Source organism: Prosopis cineraria, unplaced genomic scaffold, assembly GCF_029017545.1.
Source record: "Prosopis cineraria cultivar Desert tree isolate PC_DT_omini unplaced genomic scaffold, ASM2901754v1 PC4, whole genome shotgun sequence".
Classification (NCBI taxonomy): Eukaryota; Viridiplantae; Streptophyta; class Magnoliopsida; order Fabales; family Fabaceae; genus Prosopis; species Prosopis cineraria.
The window spans coordinates 28,706,328-28,726,721 of NW_026555335.1; the positions used below are offsets into that span (position 1 = coordinate 28,706,328).

Here is a 20,394-nt window from a genome sequence, read left to right on the forward strand (position 1 = left end):
TTATTATATATTAAATATTATATTAAATGTATTTAAAGTTATTGGGCGGAAAAAAATCTAAATACATCAGTTTTCGGCATGAGTTACACACAATGTTCATAAAGATAATAATCCAACAAATATTAAATCTTCAGTTCAAAATAGCCGAAAAATAGTGTATAAAAAAATACCTGAAAAACTGAATTGTCAAAGCTTAATTTAGAAGTTTTCTTTTTATTCACATTTAGCATATGATAATTCTGGATAATATTCAACACCTTTCATAGACTTGTGTAGCTAAAATCTAAAATAATATTATCATTGCATCGAGGACTTAAATTATTCTAATGATTATAATTTTAAATATTTATCTTCGAATGAATATTGCCCTGGATATATGTTAACAGTCAGCACATCACAAGTAGGTAATTTAACTTCATATATTTATTTGAATAGAGAAACGAAAACGCTCTCGTCTATCGAGCTTCCTTCCCTTTCTTTCCCTATTTCTTAGTTCTCCTTTTCTTTGAATGTTAACCATCTACCACACTCCTATAGCCTTTCTTGCATTTTGCGCCCTTAAAGTTGTTATCTTTATAGAGTTCTGTCTTCTTTTCAGCTTTATCGTTAAATTTTGCAATTGTCTCATCTACGAGATGTTTCATCGTCAGCAACAAAATCGTGAGTTTGCATGGGAAGAGGAAAGTGAATCTGGGCATGAAAGCTACTCTTCAGGCTTCAATCCTTCAAATTCTCCATGAGGTGGAGATTTATGATTTCGTCTTCCACGACGGGGACCGATTATTCGTTTGGGTTCAAGGTTGACTCGAGAACGTCAATCCTGCCTTCGTTCTTGTGCTTATGGCTACATTTTAGATAAGAAAGTGATGAAACCAGAGCGCATTCGCCTAATTTTTGGTAATGCATGGGAGCTTCAAGGTTAGGTAAGTATTGAAGGAAGTAGCAGAAATCGTTTCCAGATTCATTTTGATAATTTTAAAGAGCAAAAACACGTCATCAAACATAGTCCATGGGCGGTGGAAAATTCAGTTTTGATTGTAGAAAAGTTTCAATCAAATGTGGTTCTGGAAAGAGCCCCTGTTCCCAAATTTAAGGTATGGGTTCAAGCTTGGGGATTACTGCTAGAATATTTTTCTGCAAAGGTTGCTCGGATTTTAGATAATGTGGTTGTTGAATTTGAAGAATATGAAGTAAATGAGCGAGGATTGCAGAATATCCGTTTTTTACGTTTTAGAGCAACTATTGACCCTGCCATTCCTCTACTTATGGGATGTCTAATTGAACTTGATGGTGATAATGAGTTGCTGGTGGACAAAGAGGAAAGATGGATTCAGTTTAAATATGAAATATATTTCGAATATGCTGTTCTTGTGGTTGTCCTGGTCATATTGAGAGAGATTGCAAATGGGATGAAGCTTTGATTGAACATACCCTGATGATACATAAAGCCTGTCTCACTGCACGTTTTGGGACAGATTTCTGTGAAGATTATTTTCATTTTCCCATGGTGTCCAGAGATAATATAGCTTTTTATAAAAAAAAAATCTTGTTCTCGAGGTACCACTGTTGTTACTTGGGTGGATAATGAGCATGGAGGTTATTACACAGTGAGCAAGAAGGCCCACCCAATTCCTATTGGTAAACTTCAAGTACCACCAGCTTCTACGGCTCAGAGTTCTCATTCTGCTTCAAATTCAGATCATCCTTCCTGGACAGAGTCTGATTCTGATGACGTTGATGATGATGATGATGTGTATTTGGAATGGAGAACAAAGTTCAGAGAAGATAAAGATCATATGCAGATTGAAAGAGATAATGCAAACTCTTCGAAAGAGACAGAAGAAAAAGATCAACATCAAACTTCTCAGGTGGAAATTATGGATCAAATACGCGTGGATGATGTTAATCCTACTGTTGATTTGAATTTTAATCCTTTGGGGATGATTTCTCGAGATAATTTCCAGAAAGAGTCAACAAGATTAAGATCTCCTGAAGGCACTCAAGTGATTTCACCGCTTCAGGCATTTTCTAAATAGGTACGGATTGAGAGAAATGATGATAACACACCGAATGCTGCTCTGTCTGAACGGGGGATACGTGGAGAGTTCATGCAATCACAGCAAGCTTTGTATGAACATTTACATTCAGAAGCTTTAGCAAATCAAGAAAATTTATCTCAATCTGGTTTTGTGCTTATTGCCCCAATTCCTGAATTCGACACGTTTGCAGATCATGTCGCGGGGCAGTGATCTGAAGATTTGACTCAGGTCTTGAACAATCAAAATAGGACGGAAAATAGAACTTTTTCAAGGATAGAGCCGCCTAGGATCCAAGAAGTGGTTCAGTCTTGGAGAGACGGAGGAATAGATAGAATTGCAATTGTAGTGGGCCAACTTACAATTTTGTTGAGGCTAAAATGAGTGCTCCCATTATACAGTCTTTGAAAACCCATGGATTGAGACTAATCCAACAGTGCAATTACTGCTTGAATTTTCTTGGGTTGATTGGGTCTATCAAGCTTTGGCCCACTTTGGGTATTCTGAAATTGGATCATCTCCCTCACCTGATCCATGGCCCAACAATTGGGCCTAAGTTATCCTTAATTCCCTAAATGCTGATGTTCGAATCTCTTACCTTCTTTGTTCCAGCCGCTTTTGGTTTATAACTTCACAACAGCTACTTTTGCCAGAATCGTTCCTTTGTGTCGTTCCTCTTCTGTCATAGAACTGACTCTTCCTAATGTGAGTGATGATCCACCTGATTTTTGGAATTGAGATTTTAGTCTAACTCGATAGTTTCCAGGTACAAATACTCAAAATCAACCAAACCAAGGAAGCAGTGTTCAAGGGTATCCACAAATTACAAGAGTTGGAAGCGCTGCTTCTGCTGCTGCAGTTAAAATCTGGCTTTCAGCATCATCCTCCAGAAATGAAACATCAGGTGGTATGAAGAGACCTTTTAATTCACTGCAACTGGAGATTGACATTTTGGAGGATTCTACAAAACATTCTCTGTGGTTTTACCGAGTTTGTGCCAAAAAAAAACTCCGTCTGGAAGAATGAAGGTAATGTCGTGGAATTGTCGTGGATATGGTAAGCCCACGGCAGTTCGACGTTTAAAAACTTTGGTTTGTAAATATAACCCAGACCTTTTGTTTTTGATGGAAACTAAACTTTCTTCTACTAAGGTTGCTAAACGGTCAAGTTCTCTGACTTTTGATAATGTAAAATATGTGGATTCTATGGGTTGCAGTGGAGGTTTGTGTTTGGCTTACTCTTCGCCGATGTCTTGTTCTTTTCTTGATATTTCCCCTCATTGGCTTCACGTTAGATGTTGTTATGGTAGTTATACTTTTCTTGTCACTTTCATTTATGGTTTTCCTACTTTAGTTTATCGTAAACTCTTATGGGAGCGGATTTTAAAAAACTGCATGTTTAATATGTGAACCTTGGGTTCTTACAGGTGATTTTAATCAAATTTCTGACTTTTCAATAAAGCTTATAATTTGGGGCAAGCCTCACAGGCTAACTCCCAAAAATTGAGGGTTGGGCTGAAAAAAATATTCTTTTTTTATATTCAGGGTCTATTGGGGTCAGCCTGAATACCCAGATAAAAAAATTTATTTTTTTAAAAAATATATAAAATATAATAAATATTGATTAATTATTTAAGTTTTAGGTTATTTTATATTAAAATACCATATATTTGAGTCTCATACATAATTTAACTATTAAAAAAATATTTTATATTTTTATTAAATAAAATAATTAATTTTAAAGTAAAAAATTAATTTAAAATAATTTTTAAAATAAAATTTGGATATTTAGGTTGCCTAAAACTCGAAAAAATTTGGGTCGAGTTTAGCTGTTTAGGCTTTCATTATTCAAGTTTGGGTCTATTCAGGCTGGGCTTGAATAGGCTTGGCCCACTCAAATTTCCAACTCTATTTTCAAATAAATGCAAAATGGATTTTACTACTCAAGGTGTTTTAAATTTTTCAAATCTCATTAATACTTGTGGCTTAATTGATACCCTTCCTTCAAATGGTTGGTCTACCTGGTGTAATAACCCTATGTGTAATAATTTTGTTAAAGAAAGACTTGATAAGGCTTTTTCCAATGCTTCTTGGTTTAATGTTTTTCCTAATTCAAATTCTCAGATTTTACCCATGTCGATTTCAGATCATGCTCCCCTATTATTTCAAACTGAGTGCAACATTTGCTTCAAAATAATCTTTAGATTTGAAAATTTTTGGTTGAACTTCAGAGAATGTGAATCTCAAATTTTCAAAATCTGGACCTCTTCTTTAACAGGTTATGTGGCTTTTCAACTTGTTCAAAAACTTAAATTGTTAAAAGCTTGTCTTTTAAATTGGAATAAATTTTCCATTGGTAAAATTTCGAACCGTATTGATCAATTAGAAAAAGATCTTCATCTTTGTCTGAATGATGGCATATCAGGAAATTCTGATAATTTCAGGCTTTTAAAATATGAATTAGAATTTTAGTATGATTGTGAAGAAACTCTTTGGGCACAAAAATCTTGTCTGAACTTGGCCTTTGCAAGGAGATAGAAATATCAAGTTTTTCCATACAGTTGTCAACAGCCGCAGAACTAATAGTAAAATCACACAAATTGAGGATGCCAACGGTTCTTGGATTTTCTCAATTCAAGATATTCAATTGGAAGCACTCTCAAACTTTACCTTTTTTTGGTTTATCAATGCTTTCAGAGGATAAATCTGAATATTTATCACAGCCTTGTACTGTGGAAGAAATTGAAAAAGTTGTTTGCCAGCTTAAGTCTAATAGTTCACCTGGTCCTGTTGGTTATAATGCTAGCTTTTTTCAACATTTTTAGGGTTTTCTTAAGAAGGACATTGTAAACTTGGTGCTATCTTTTTTTCATTCTGGTTTTTTATTAAAAGAATTAAACCGTACTTTTATTACTTTGATTCTGAAATGTAATTCTCCGAATACCTTTAACTTTAAATATTTTCGTTTTATAAGCCTAATGTTTTATATAAAATCATTTTCAAAATCCTTTGTAATAGGCTTAAGGAGGTTTTAGAAGAGTTTATTTCTCCAAATCAAAGTGCTTTTTTGAAAGGAAGATTAATTAATGATAATGAGCCCCTTTGTTTAAGATTAAAAATAAATGATTTTTATGTAGTTTAGAGATTTTTTAAAAAGAGATTTATTTTATATAGATTTTATAAAAAAAAGACATTATTTTATGTTTGGATATAATATAAAAAAGTGATTATTAGTTAGTTATTTTTAAATTTTATGATATCTTCGTATATCTCGCCTCTTTCAAACACTCTCACATCTACCGCATTAGATTATTTTCAGAAACTACTCTTACTTTTTTTAAAAAAAATTATTTTATAAATTTTTATGATGTTTGTTTAAACTTTTGAAAATAATCAAAAATTTACTTTTTGTTTGGATTCTGATTATTTTCAAAATATAAACAAACATCATAAAATAGATTTTTTTAAAAAATAAATAATGTTTTCATGAAATAAGCTAAAACAAATGGGCTCAATATCATGTTAGCTTCAATGTATGCGCAAAATTAAATCTTTTCGTAAAACAAAACATGCCTGGTGTGCTTTCAAAGTCGACATTGCATGATACGGTATCTTGGGAATTTTTGCAAAAAGTTTTAGAAATTATGAACTTTCGTTCTCATTTCATTAAGTTTATCATGCAATGCATTTCCACTGTGTCCTATCAAATGTTAATCAAAGAAAATCATTCAACTCCTATTTTTCCCAATAGGGAATTAGACAAGGTGATCCTTTATCACCTTATCTCTTCCTCCTTTGTGCTAATGTTTTATCTTGTATGATATCATAAGCAGAACAATTTGGGTGGTCGCATGGATTAAAAATTTCAGGTAATAATGTACCTATTACTCATCTTATGTATGCTGATGACACTCTACTTTTTTTGTAAGGCTTCTGAGGAAGATTGTAGAATTATGAAAGCAATTTTGCATATATATGGTGAAATATCGGGACAACAAATAAACTATGCAAAATCATGTCTAGTTTTTAGTCCTATTCCTTTTAAACAAAAAAAGTTGTCGGCTCATTCCATTGGGGTTAAATTAAAAAATTAGTTGGGTAAGTATTTAGGAGTCAAAGTGGATAATTACAATAATTCTAAAAAAAAAAAATTCATGATTTGGAGAAAAAAATTGGATAATAGACTTCAATTATGGAAAGCCAGATTGTTATCACAAGCAGGAGACTAACACTGATAGAATCAACTTTAAATTATATCTTGATTTATCCTTTGTCTTTTTATCGCCTTCCAAAATCTTTTTCTAACAAGCTTACAATGAAAATTGTCAATTTTTTTTGGGGATCATGGTAGTGATTCTATAGCTTTTCATCTATTAAAATGGCCTGAAATTTGTTGTCCCAAACATAGAGGAGGTATGATCATAAGAGATATTAATTTATTTAACCAGACGCTTCTTGCTAAAACCACTTGGAGAATAATAGAGAAACCAAATCCTCTGCTAAGTAAAGTCTTTTGTATTAAATATCTTCAGGATAGTTTCTGTTAAATAAGGCTAGTGCTTCTCCGGTTTGGAAAATTTTTTTGGCAGCGAGTGAAATGGTTTTGCAAAATTTGAAATGGATAGTAGGTAATGGAAAATCCATTTCTTTGAAAAGTCAGCTTTCATGGCCTTTGCAGCAGTCAGATTTTCCTTCTCTTGTTGAAAGAATGGAAGATCTTATACTGCGCCCTAGTTTATTTGGAATAGACAACTACTTTTTTCTTCACATCACCCTACTATAAAGCTTCACAAATTTTGCAAACACCATTATCTTTTACTAATCAAAAGGATTCTTTGGTATGGTTTATTAACTCTAATGGTAATTATACTGTAAAGGAGGATTATAACTGGCTAATTGAGATCCCTCTTTTAATCCTGGTTTTTCATGGAAATTCTTCTGGAAAATAACATTGTCTCCTAAAATAAAATTACAAATTTGGAAAATCATTTGAAAATCTTTGCCAACAACAAAATGTCTTTTGATTCACCGCATAAATATTACTAAAATTTGTTGTTTCTGTCAAGGTTCTGATGAATCATTGGATCATATTTTCCTGCTCTATCCTTTTGCTAGGGCAATATGGTTTGGATCTCCTTTAAATTTAAGAACATCTGCAGATCCAACTCAATCTTTATTTGAATGGATTAAACAATGAATTTTTTCTTTCATACAGGAAAAGGATCAACTGTCATATAATTCTGTGTTGCCTTTTTTTCATCATTGACTCTATATGGAGATGTAGGAACCAAAAATGCTTTCAAAATTTGAATATCATGCCAGCAGAAGCCCTTTTAATGGCATAAAGGAACTGTTCTTATTTCCTCAATTGTAATATGTTTGAAGTTCCTCTTCATCCTCAAACAAGTTATCAACACCCACAAGCTCAAGTTTATACGAGAAATTTCAAGAGAGATATTCTTCGAAGCTCGAAATCATGGAAAATATGTTGTTCAATTGGAAAATCCAAGAATGCCAGGAGGACTCATCTGCATATTATATTCAATAATTATACCTTATATTCCAGGGAGTCGAAGATGAAGATAAGGAACAACATACAACAATTTCTGCAGATGGTTCAATATGGCTCAATGTTCATCAATAATTAGCCTAGGATATCATCTTCGATATCTTTTTCGCTGATTATTTTGGTATCTAAGTCATCTTATATTCCAATCATTCTAGGTCATAGTACTTTATCTTGTAGATTATGTATATTACAAAGGGATATTTGAAGTATGCTCCAAATATTCCCTCAGACATTGTATCCGTTTCTTAACTTTAATATATATTTTGCTTTATGCCAAAAAAAAAAATTTATATATTTATTTGACCACATTCATAAAATTATGAAGTTCATTCATGAATAAACCGGTCTAAGCCACAAATGAATGTTTCTATCTTCAAAATGATGATGAAGAATCGGAAATAATTTTTTAAAACAACAATAAAATAATTGTCAAATTCAACCAATTGACATGAATTTGGTCACGGATATATGTTAACATTAAATCAAACTATAATTGTCCAAAATGTCCAATATTTTCATTCATTTTTAAATAAAGTTGAGAGTTTGAACTTTTGTGAATTAAGAAAAAAAATTATATTTATTTGAGTACAAGGCCATAGAAACTCCATGAAGGAGAGACAATTGGGCCATACTAGAATGCATAAAGAGCCTGTTTGAATTTCAATTGAATATAATTGATTATAAAAATAATTAATTAATATGATTAATTTTAATTATAATTAATTATCTTGCAATCTATTTAGATATTGTTTTTTTTAAAGTTGATTTTGACATAATTGAATATGCTTAGATAATTGAGTCAGAATTAACTTTAGTTGTCCAAATTACCATAAAAGACATTATTTTTTAAAATTAAATTATTGATAAATTTGTATCTCATATTATTAAATTTTTTAAATTTTATTTAATAAGTAAAATATATTATTTAAATTATATATCTGATTAATTATAAAAGTGTAAATTATATTAATATTAATCATTTAATTTAGAATGGAAAAATTCATTTCAGAAGCTGCCAAATCCAGATTATGGAAAAATGCGATTCCAAGCCTGTTGATCAATTAATAACATTTTGTGGTGCTTGGATAATTTAGGGCAAAAAATCAATTATGGGCTAAAAAATCAATTTTTTGCCCTATCCAGACAAAACAGGCAGAAAAAATTTGTACCCTAGTGGCGGATGAATACAAAGCATAAAATCTAAGTTGTCATAGGATGTTTGGCAAAATCCCTTTTTTTTTTATTTATAATATTTGAGAGGAGATGTGTTTGGGAGACATTTCAATAAGTCAAGTTTCAAGTTTGTAACTACAGAACGAACTTGGACAAAAAAGATGAAAAAACCGGTGGTGTTGGCTAGTTCCTATTCTATACCATAGATTTTGAAGCTGATAGTGTTTCAAAGGTGAAATTTTTTATATGAAGACTTTTCTTTCAAACTGTGACTTGCAATGAAGCTTTATAAATGAATATGTCAGTCTCGCTATCTAGCCCTCTGTGTCCTACTTGCAATATTGATGTTGAATCTATTGAACATATGCTTCTCACTTGTGGTTTGGTCAAACCGATCCGGTTTGATTGTCTTTTATGTATCCTGAAAAACTCAAATGCTGTACACAATTTTATGATGTGGTTTGAGAGACTATTATGATGTGATGGAGAAGACATGGATTAAATGATGGCTTATATAGCTTTTTTTTTTTTTTGGTTGGAATATATGTAAACTGAGATGTGCTTATATTTTTCAAAATGTTCATCCGGATCCTCTAACTCTCATAAAATCTACAAATTGCATGATTAAAGACTTTTGGGGTGTTAATGAATTGTTTCTCTCTAAATCTCCTTGTAAATATGAAGGAGACACCTGCAGTACACTTGATTGAATGTATGTAAAAATTGTTGTAAAAATTAATTCTGGATAGACCCATAACAAATATTTTTGTATTGAAAATTCTAAATACTTTATTCAATCATTAATACAAGTCACTTTTGATTATCCTGTTAGAACGAAGAAAATGTTATTTACATAAAATTGATAAGAATTGTTTTAGTTTCCATCTTTACTTAATACTATAACTTTAAAAAGCATATGCTTTGCGAAGGGAATTAATGAAATCTCTAGATAAAACCCACATTCCTTTGGGCAGAATACTTGGCAAGGATATCTTTGATTTTTCTTTTTCCGGTAAACATCTTGTTTGAAAATTTCAGAATTCACTGAACCACAAAATTGTCAAAGAAAAAGAATGTGTACAAATTCATTGAACCAACCTATATTATATATATCTAATATAAAAATAAGAAAAAAAAAAGCTATTTGGGTGTCGCTGCAAAGATGAGCCCAAAATCGTTTTTAACATTTTTTAGGCCTACCTTGCGACAACTTGTAGGAATTGGTGCTCCAAAACATCTTGCATTTGCCCAAATTTATCTTTTGTTTAATATAATTTTCCTTCTTCTGCTCGGTGTGGGACCACTGACTCTACCCATTGATTGTTGACTCATCTTTCTTCGCAGAAATTCAATTTACTTGCACGGTTTTTTTTTATTTTTAATTTAAATTGTCTCCACGTCCTTGACTACTCCAAGCACCCGTAATTCATGGAGCAAGTCATGCCTCCCTATGCCCTACCGTTACTTTGACGCCTTGCTTTTCTTATTTTTCTTTTTATTTTAACGAAAACCAAATTTCCAGAGGACAAACAATTTTCCTTTCATTTGTTTCTCTTCTGAGTTGTAATCCATCCATCTACTTTCGTCTCTGATCCCTTCTTGCAGATTGGCCATAATGCATATTCCCATGGCTTCCATTACTCTCTTCTTGTTGCAGTGCTATTTACAAACCAATTTATAGCTCAACACAAAATCATTCCACCGTCATAAGTTTGGGCTCATCGATCTCTCCAAGAAACTCTACCTGGTGGATGTCAGCCTCTGGTCTATTTACCTTCGGCTTTTATCCACAAGGTGACGGCTTTGCCGTTGGGATATGGCTCAAAGGGTGAGCCTCAAAACACCACCGTTTGGATGGCTAACCGTGACAATCCACCAATATCCTCTGATTCTATCATCAAATTAACCAAAGACGGCCTGATGCTGCTTCAAAGCAAGAAAGAGGATGTGTTACTTACTCATGAGTATGTGCCAGAGCCTGCAGATTCAGCGTCTATGCTTGATTCTGGGAATTTCGTGCTGTACGATAAAAATCAAAGTGTTATCTGGCAAAGCTTTGATTTCCCCACCCACACCATATTAGGAGGTCAGAATCTACTTAGAGATTATGAATTGGTCTCTGCTTTGTCCAACTCAGACCACTCAAGTGGATATTTCGCACTCCATATGGGCAACAAAAGTCTTTTTGCCTACCCTCGAAACAGATCAGCAGACTCAGAGGAGTCTTACATTTACTTGTTCATAGATATTCCTGACAATTTGGACTATAGGGTTAGTTTGAATGTTACAGGATTTCTTGAAATATGGGATGGTGAGAATGTTTCTTCCATTCATGTTCTGGCCAATGGTACCCATCTTAGAAAGACCACAACCTCAGTCTACCGAGCAACACTTGATGTAGATGGGAATTTTAGAATGTATGTCCACCAATTTCAGAAGAATGCTAGTCCAACCATGCAAGTTATGTGGGGGGCCTTGTCTGATCAATGTGAAGTGAATGGTTTTTGTGGCTTCAACAGTTATTGCTCCACCAACGGCAGCACATCTGTATGCCAATGTTATCCTGGATTCATGCAGTTCTAAAGTAGCAGTAACATGTTCTTGGACTGCAAACAAATCAACAATGACATCTGTGAAACCAGTTCAGATCCACAGGTGCTCTACAACGTTACTTACATGACAAAGTTGCAATGGAGAACTTCTCCATATTTGGTTATGCCATCAGAAAGGGAAGCTTGTGAAATGTCTTGCCTGGAAGATTGCAATTGTGGGGCGGCGCTATATAAGAATGGCAGTTGTGAGAAATATAAGCTCCCGCTTCAATATGGCAGACATAATGTTCAGAACGCTTCAGGCACTGCCATCTTCAAGACGCCTTTAAGAAATAAAACCACTACGGACTACCCTATGGGGGGCCTTGTCTGATCAATGTGAAGTGAATGGTTTTTGTGGCTTCAACAGTTATTGCTCCACCAACGGCAGCACATCTGTATGCCAATGTTATCCTGGATTCATGCAGTTCTAAAGTAGCAGTAACATGTTCTTGGACTGCAAACAAATCAACAATGACATCTGTGAAACCAGTTCAGATCCACAGGTGCTCTACAACGTTACTTACATGACAAAGTTGCAATGGAGAACTTCTCCATATTTGGTTATGCCATCAGAAAGGGAAGCTTGTGAAATGTCTTGCCTGGAAGATTGCAATTGTGGGGCGGCGCTATATAAGAATGGCAGTTGTGAGAAATATAAGCTCCCGCTTCAATATGGCAGACATAATGTTCAGAACGCTTCAGGCACTGCCATCTTCAAGACGCCTTTAAGAAATAAAACCACTACGGACTACCCTATCTCATTTGAAAGGAAATTTCACATTGATGACAAGAAAAGTCTTATTTTAACTCTACTCCTGACTTTGGGTTCCATTTCATTCATTTCCTTAGTGTTTGCGATGTCTATTTTCTTTTTCTACAAGCATCAAGTCTATTCATACACAAAGCTTTCTGAAAGTGCCAATCTGATGAGGTTTAATGAGGATTGTTGTTTACGAACATTTTCCTTTGATGAATTGGTGAACTTAACAGGAAACTTTGAAGAAGAGATTGGTAGAGGATCTTTTGGAATAGTTTATAAGGGTGCAATATGCGGATGTAACAAAAGGATTGCCGTGAAGAAATTAGATGTAGTTGTTGATGAAGGGGAGAGGGAGTTTCAAGCTGAAATAACTGCAATTGGCCGAACTCATCATAGAAATCTTGTTAAGCTCATTGGTTATTGCATTGAGGGTTCAAACAAGCTTCTTGTCTATGAATATATGAGCAATGGGTCATTAGCAGATTTTTTATTCAAAGCTGAAATGCGCTTGTCATGGGGACAAAGAGTCAAGATTGCATTGGATGTAGCAAGAGCCATTTTGTATCTCCATGAGGAGTGTGAAGTTGTATTGTCCATTGCAATATTAAGCCACATAATATACTTATGGATGAAATGTGGACTGCAAAATTATCTGATTTTGGACTTGCAAGGCTAGTAATGCCAGAACATTCCAGAGCTACAGATGGAAATCAAATAACAAGCAGTTACATGGCACCTGAATGGCAGAAAGCTGCATCAACATCTGTAAAAGTCGACATCTATAGTTATGGCAAAGTATTGCTAGAGATCATATGTTGCAGACAGAGTATAGATTTACATGCTTCCTCCACTGAGGAGATAATGCTTTCAAGCTGGGTACATAATTGCTTTGTGAGAGGGGATTGAGCAAACTAGTAGTAGATGAAGATGTGGAATGGAACACAATGGAAAGAATGGTGAAGGTGGGGTTGTGGTGTGTCCAGGAGGACTTATCTTTACGTCCTTCAATGAAGAATGTGATATTGATGTTGGAAGGGATAAAAACGTATCCCAATTCCTCCATCACCAACCCCCCTTGTTTGATAATCTTCAATATTATATGGAGCTTATTGCATAAGAATATTAATCAATCCATGTAATTGTCCATTCTCATTCCAGTTTGTATTTACCCTATCTATGTATCCTAGCTAAGCATGCTATTGCAATATATATATATATATATATACATATATTATTCTTGTACATCCACAACCACAAATGCATGTTACTTTATACATCTACTATCTTATGCTAATAATGTATTGGGAAAATACAATAGGTTTCTCTATACTTTAATTGTGTTTTGTTTTTAGTCCCTTTAGTTTTATTTTGTTGTTTTCAGTAGTCCTTTTAGTATGATCAATTGGCAGTGTTAGTTACAGGTTATTTTTGCCCTCAAACTTTTCACTTTGGGTGCACAAGTGCCCTAAATTTAATTTTAATTTAGGTCATTTTCCCCCCTAACATTTGAAAAATTCATCAGTTTTTGCCCTACCGTTAATGTCCTATCACACTCATGTGAAATGCTTGTATTATTTAATGACATATCATAAATGCAAAACTTGATTAACTTATCTCATAATCAAGTATATACTATCAAGTCAAGAAGACATAATCAATATGTACTCTCATACCATAATCATATATTCATACTTATCTAATGTCAAGCATTCACTTGAGCACAAATTACAACTCAATCATGAAACTAAATTCATCATTGATGATTCTTATTATAGCAACAAAATCCTCAATCATTAATATAAACTTGCTTGCATTTAACAAATAACTCATAATTGCTGACAACAATTATCTAATAGAATTAAACTCCCGGTTACCTCATCAACTCTTAAGTTACCACCCCAAGAGTACAACTTGGATTCCAAGAAAGCCTTCGATAATCCCAAATGCCTCAAAAGTAGTTAATCCATAGATGAGGCTTAACAAATACCATTAATGAATAATCATCACTAATTAGCTATTAATACAGCTAAGGCATAAGTCCTCCATTAATAATATTAGCTATAAACAGTCATATTTCTAACTTTTATTAACTTATTTAAATTGCTTAATAAACACTATTAAAGCCCTAGTAGAGAGTTATTGTTCCCTCTCAACCTCTCTCTCAAACCCCGTTCATTTCTCCTTCTAGAAACACTAATATGCAAATTTAAAAATCACTTCGTCCATCATTACACATAACGCCACCTGCCATGTTGAATTGCCCAAAATGGCAACTCTAAGTTAAGCCTAACAATTTGATCCCAAAGTGGTGTAATGGCTCTTCTAAGCCTCATACATGGTCCAACAAACCCAAAGGCCATACAAGGTGAATCTTGGTTAAATTAAATATGAGTAAGCTTAAAAGTATTTGTACTTGTCAACATCTTAAGAAAATGGTCCAAATCATACTACATATATCTATAAATGATGGGTCCAAAAATGAAGCAGGTTTTTAGTGGGGTCTAATTTTTAAATTGTTATGATTTTTTAATTTAATTTTTTACATTAATTAGGTTTAGACTCATCTAACTTTTTAAAATTGTTTCAGTTTCTAGATCAACTTTGCTTTTTAGCTCACTGATAGCTCAGCTCTAATCAAATCCAGCTTAACCATGAAAATAAATTTTTAATCTAAACTGATCTGTTAACAACTCTAATCGACAATCCAATTGATTTGACCATATGATCTGATTCTTAAAACAATGATGTGCCTCTCAACTTTTTTTAGGTGCATTTTACACCCTCAAATAATGGGTGACGACACAATATCAGCCTCCATGTATTAAAATCAAAGCAATGTTATCTCTCCCTTAAATATCTGGTAATTTAAATCACTATAGTTGACTAAGAAGATTACAAATAATTTTAATTATCAATGCAAAAAATAATAATTAACATATAAACCTTAATATATAAACAAAATTGGTTTGAGATCTTATTCTTGACCGGGTTACTGAATTGAAGTTAAAATATCATTTATGCAAATGTTCTATAAATCTTATTTCATGAAAGTATGGCTCTATTTAAAATAATGAAGTTCAAACCAACTAAAATTCATGTGAGTACAGGTAAAAGCTCTTGTTATTAAAGTAAATGGTTGGAAGTTCAAATTTCAAACCTTGTGCATCTAGCAATTTAGTTGGAAGAACATAAAGAACATAAAAAAAAAATAATTTTATTAGACTCAACTAAAAATATCAAAGTAATAAAAAATGAAACAAAGAATTACATAATGGGTTCATTAACACAGGAAAGAAAAATCTAGTGGAAATTTAAGTTTGAGTTAATTATGCTTAAGTCAAAATATTAGATATACCAAAATAAAATGCAAGAAATAGTGGGGACAAAATCAAAAACTAATTTACATGTAATTTTCTTAAAGTACGATACATTGAAAAGTCAAGTCAAGTACATAAATTAAAACAAAATAATTCTGTGGAGTGTGAAGTCGTGACTAGCACGGAATTATCATTTTCTTTGAAAGAGTACAAAGACGAGAGAGAGCGAGAGAGAGAGAGAGAGAGAGAGCAGTAGTTGTGGCCGCCTGCATGTAGTAATTTAATTGGAAGAAAATAAAGAACTTTAAAATAAATAATTTTATCAGACTGACTTAAAATGTCAAAGTAATAAAAAATGAAACAAAGAATTACCTAATGGGTTCATTAAAACAAGAAACAAAAATATAGTGGAAATTTAAGTTTGAGTTAATTATGCTTGAGTCAAAATATTAAATATACCAAAATAAAATACCAAGAAATAGTGGGGAGAATACCAAAAACCAATTTACATGTAATTTTTCTTAAAGTCTCACGGTAACATGCACGGTCTGCCCATATTAATGGACCTTGTATTTCTATGAAACTTCGACAAGTCAAGTCAAATCAAGAAATTAAAACAAAATAATTCTGTGAAGTGTGAAGTCGTGACTACCAAGGCATTATCATTTTCTTTGAAAGAGTACAAAGACCAGAGAGAGCAATAGTTATGGCCGCCTGTATCAATCTTCTCTTTAGTGGATTATTAGCTATGGCGGCCATCGCATCAAACATCCCCTTTTTGCTGTTGGCATGTTTTATATTTGGAAGAGCTGAAACAGTATTCGCTGAGGGATAACACTGAACTCCACTCTTTTCCCAAATATTCATCCCACTTCATGGCCTTCACAATCCGGTCGATTTGCATTTGGCTTTTATCCACAAGCTGGCTATGGCTTCAAAGTCGGAATTTGGCTTACTGGTGCGAAGAAACAAATTGTATGGACTGCCCATCGCGATGATCCTCCTGTATCTTCAAATGCAAGGCTTCAACTAACTATGAACGGTGTGCTTCTCTTGCAAACAGATCAAAGGCAAAACAAGCTTGTTGCTTATAGCGACAATCAAACAACTGTTTCCTTTGCCTCCATGCTTGATACTGGTAACTTTGTACTGCACGACAAAAACTCTAACATGCTTTGGCAGAGTTTCAATCACCCTACTGATACCATGTTAGGGGGTCAAAGCCTACATCATGGGGATCAATTGCTCTCTAGCTCATCCGATACTAACCAATCATCAGGAAGATTTCAGCTCTTGATGCAGAAGGATGGAAACCTAGTTTTGTATCCAGCATATTCAGCTAGCAGAACATCAGATGCCTACTGGGCCTCGGATTCTTATTATGATGACACTAAAGTCAATTATTATTATCTTTTTCTCAACAACACAGGTCCTGAACCTCTGCGAATCATAGATGGCAATAATTCCAACAGGGTTGCAATTTGGAAATCAGATGATTGGCTAGCTTTGGATAGTTCCCATCCTTCTTCCAACACTATTATTTATCGAGCAACTGTTGATCCTGATGGAATTTTTCGACTCTATGCTCATTTTGATGATAAAAGTGGCAAGCGTCAAGTTAAAAATTTGTGGTCAGCACCGGATAATCTGTGCAACGTGAAGACGTTCTGTGGGTTCAATAGCTATTGCACCTATAATGACAATCAACCCTACTGCGAGTGTCTCCCCGGAAATGACTTTATAGATCCAAGTAAAGAGAATCTTGGCTGCAGAAGGAACTTTTTAGAGCCAGAGTGTCAAGATGGAAAAGAAAGTGAAGCCTTGTATAAGATGATTAATTTGGGTAACCTTGAGTGGTATTCCTTATGCCGAGGAGCCTGTTCATGTCCGAGATGAATGCCAATCTTCTTGCTTGAAGGACTGCTAGTGTGGAGCTGCACTTTATGACGCCGAAAAGAGGCGTTGTAAGAAACAAGAGCTTCCATTAAGATATGTCATAAGAAATATGCAAGGGTCATCCGTATTATACTTAAAGGTGGGACTTAGAAGCCTTAAAAGCAACGACACGCCGCCACCTGAACCAAAACCCATCACAAGTACAAGTAAAAAAGCCATTGTGTTTATTTTTATTATCATCTTAGGGTTTGCTATTATTTTGTGTTTTGCCATTGCAACCTCTAGCCTTCTAATTTACAAGATTGGAGTTTTAAGTTACAAAAGATTGCTGGAGATGGGAGATTTTGGATTGAATGAAGGGGTTACTCTGAGGGTATTTTCATACAATGAGTCGAGAAAAGCAACAAATGGTTTTAGACAAGAGTTGGGTAAGGGTTCCTTTGGATGTGTTTACAAAGGAATTTTACACAAAGGAAGAAAGATAATTGCTGTGTAAAGACTAGAGAAGTTAATTGAAGAAGGAGAGAGAGAATTTCAAGCGGAAATGCAAGCTATTGGAAAAACCCACCATAGAAACTTAGTTCGCTTGTTGGGATATTGTGCTGAGGGATCCAAAAGGCTTCTAGTTTATGAGTTCATGAGCAATGGTACCCTTGGAAATTTCATCTTTGGGGACAACACTTTACATCCAGATTGGGATCAGAGAAGAAGAATAGCACTAGATGTTGCAAAAGGGTTATTGTATCTCCATGAAGAATGTGAAGCTCCTATCGTTCACTGCGACATAAAGCCTCAAAATATATTGATGGATGAGTTTTGGACAGCTAAAATATCAGATTTTGGTCTTGCAAAACTTCTAATACCGGATCAAACAAGGACTTTCACTCAAGTCCGAGGAACAAGAGGATATGTGGCTCCAGAATGGGATAAAGCCATTCCAATAACAGTGAAAGCAGATATTTACGGCTATGGAATAATGCTTTTGGAAATAGTATTTTGTAGAAGAAACATGGTGGTTAACATATCAAATCCAGAGCAAATTATTTTGTCCAATTGGGTGTATAAGTGTTTTGTTCGGCGAGAGTTAAACAAGCTGACTCTTGGGGAAGAAGTGGACCAGACATTGCTGGAGAATATGGTGAAAGTGGGATTGTGGTGTATTCAAGATGAACCATTTCTTCGACCGTCAATGAAGAGTGTGGTGTTGATGCTTGAAGGAGTTACTGAGGTAGCTATTCCTCCTTGTCCATCTGCTTTGCTTGAAGAATTTGCTTCGTTTTAATTGTTATGCGTTTCTGTGTAGCTATACAAATAAAATAATATAAAGTTGATGTTATGTCTCAATTTCTCATCAATATCAGTCTGTTTTTGAATATAGAAACTCGATGCTATTGATGTTATTTTTCCTTTTAAAAAAGAAATGATATGAAATTAGCTACCCTTTTAATATCATTCTCTACCTTTTTGGTAATGTATATTTATGTATAAATTAATTAAAAAACATTTTCCAAATGCGATAAGGTGGAAACTAAAATCATCTTGACTGTATATATATAGTACTCTTATATAACACTAATATATATGTATATATATATATATATTCAATTCAAATTATATTAAAAATCATTAGTTTAATTACTTAAATTATTTTTGTTATAATATATTAAAATGTATATACCCAAGAAAAAAATGAGGTGTGTGTATATATATATATATACATATTCACATTCTGTCATTCAAGATAATGATGTTAGTATAAATTACTCTCTCAGTTCAAAAATGTAAATCATTTTTTGAGGACTTGAATGTTTAAAATGTAAGGTATTTTTAGACTTTAGAGGTGTAATCATTGTTTTTTTTTCAGAAGTGTCCCTATTAATGAATGACTTTATAATTATTGTAAGGTATTTAATATGGGTAAATATAAACAGATAGGGTTAATTTGAAAGTAGATAACTATTTTATTAAGAGGTGAGATTCGGTTAAAAATACCTTATATTTTTTTAACAGAGAGAGTACAAATTATTTTGGACCACATACCTTTAAAATTAGTAGCTTTTAATTTTGATCATATCTTCGACCAAAATTTCTTTTGTTCATATCACTTATTTGTCAGTTCAATACTTTGATGACGTGATATTTTTTTTTTCTTTTTAAGTGGAGTGAGAATTGAACATTCAAGCAATAATTCATCGATATATCTTTCCACAGTAACAACATATGATCTCAAGCGACCAAAAAAAAGATAATTAAATTTTTAAAATATTCTCCCTCCGTTCAAAATGTAAGACATTTTTTAAGAAATTAGATGTTAAAAAATATAGGATATTTTTAGTTTTTTGAAGTGTAATCATTATTTTTTTTTAAATTGCCTTTATTGATGAGTGACTTTATTTTTATTGTAAGGTGTTTAATAGGGGTAAATATAAGAAGATAGGGTTAGTTGAAAAGTAAGTAATTACTTTATTAAGAGGTGAGATTCAATTAAAAATATTTTTTTTATTGGAGGAAATAATTGACACCTTAACCAGTGTTGGAGTTTGTTTGCTTCTACGACAAAGCTATGAAACTTTCAACTTCATTTTTCCATATATTATTAACTTTTTGAACCAACTGTTGACTTGAGAACTTATGCCCAAAGTTTGGGATAGTATTGTCCAACTTTCCAGAAAGAATATGAAATTTTTCTCATTAAGTGTTTTTTCAAAGAACAAGATTTGTGTTTATTTTTTTACAACAATTAGAATGTAGCGATAGTATGAATTGTTATAATATATTATAATTTATATACCCTAAGAAAAAATCGGGTGTGTGTGTGTCTATATATATATATATATATATTCACATTCTGTCATTCAAGATTGACAATTATCTTGATGTTAGTATAAATTACAATTTATTTTGGACTGCATAACTTTAAAATTTAGTAGCTTTTACTTTCGTTCATATAATTTATTTGTGTGAGCATATTACTTTGGTGCTATGATTTTTTTTTTTTTTGAAGTGGAATGAGAATCGAATATTCAAGAAATAACTTTTCAGTTCCTTAG

At 33.2% G+C, this 20,394-nt stretch overlaps 1 protein-coding gene, 1 long non-coding RNA gene and 1 pseudogene across 2 annotated transcripts; all 3 read left to right on the plus strand.

The window, feature by feature from the left end:
* Positions 1-449: 449 nt before the first annotated feature.
* On the plus strand, positions 450-3,273 carry LOC129310004 (uncharacterized). Its single transcript, XR_008592989.1, has 2 exons — positions 450-2,128; positions 2,230-3,273. It is a non-coding gene; the product is annotated as an uncharacterized LOC129310004 (long non-coding RNA).
* An 8,280-nt stretch (positions 3,274-11,553) lies between these two features.
* LOC129310064 (G-type lectin S-receptor-like serine/threonine-protein kinase RLK1) lies at positions 11,554-13,373 on the plus strand. Its single transcript, XM_054951900.1, has 2 exons — positions 11,554-11,571; positions 11,808-13,373. Exon 2 carries the CDS (start codon positions 11,815-11,817, stop codon positions 12,805-12,807), a length of 993 nt encoding a protein of 330 aa, XP_054807875.1. The 5' UTR covers positions 11,554-11,571; positions 11,808-11,814; the 3' UTR covers positions 12,808-13,373.
* On the plus strand, positions 12,810-18,709 carry LOC129308929 (G-type lectin S-receptor-like serine/threonine-protein kinase LECRK3; annotated as a pseudogene).
* Positions 18,710-20,394: the final 1,685 nt, after the last annotated feature.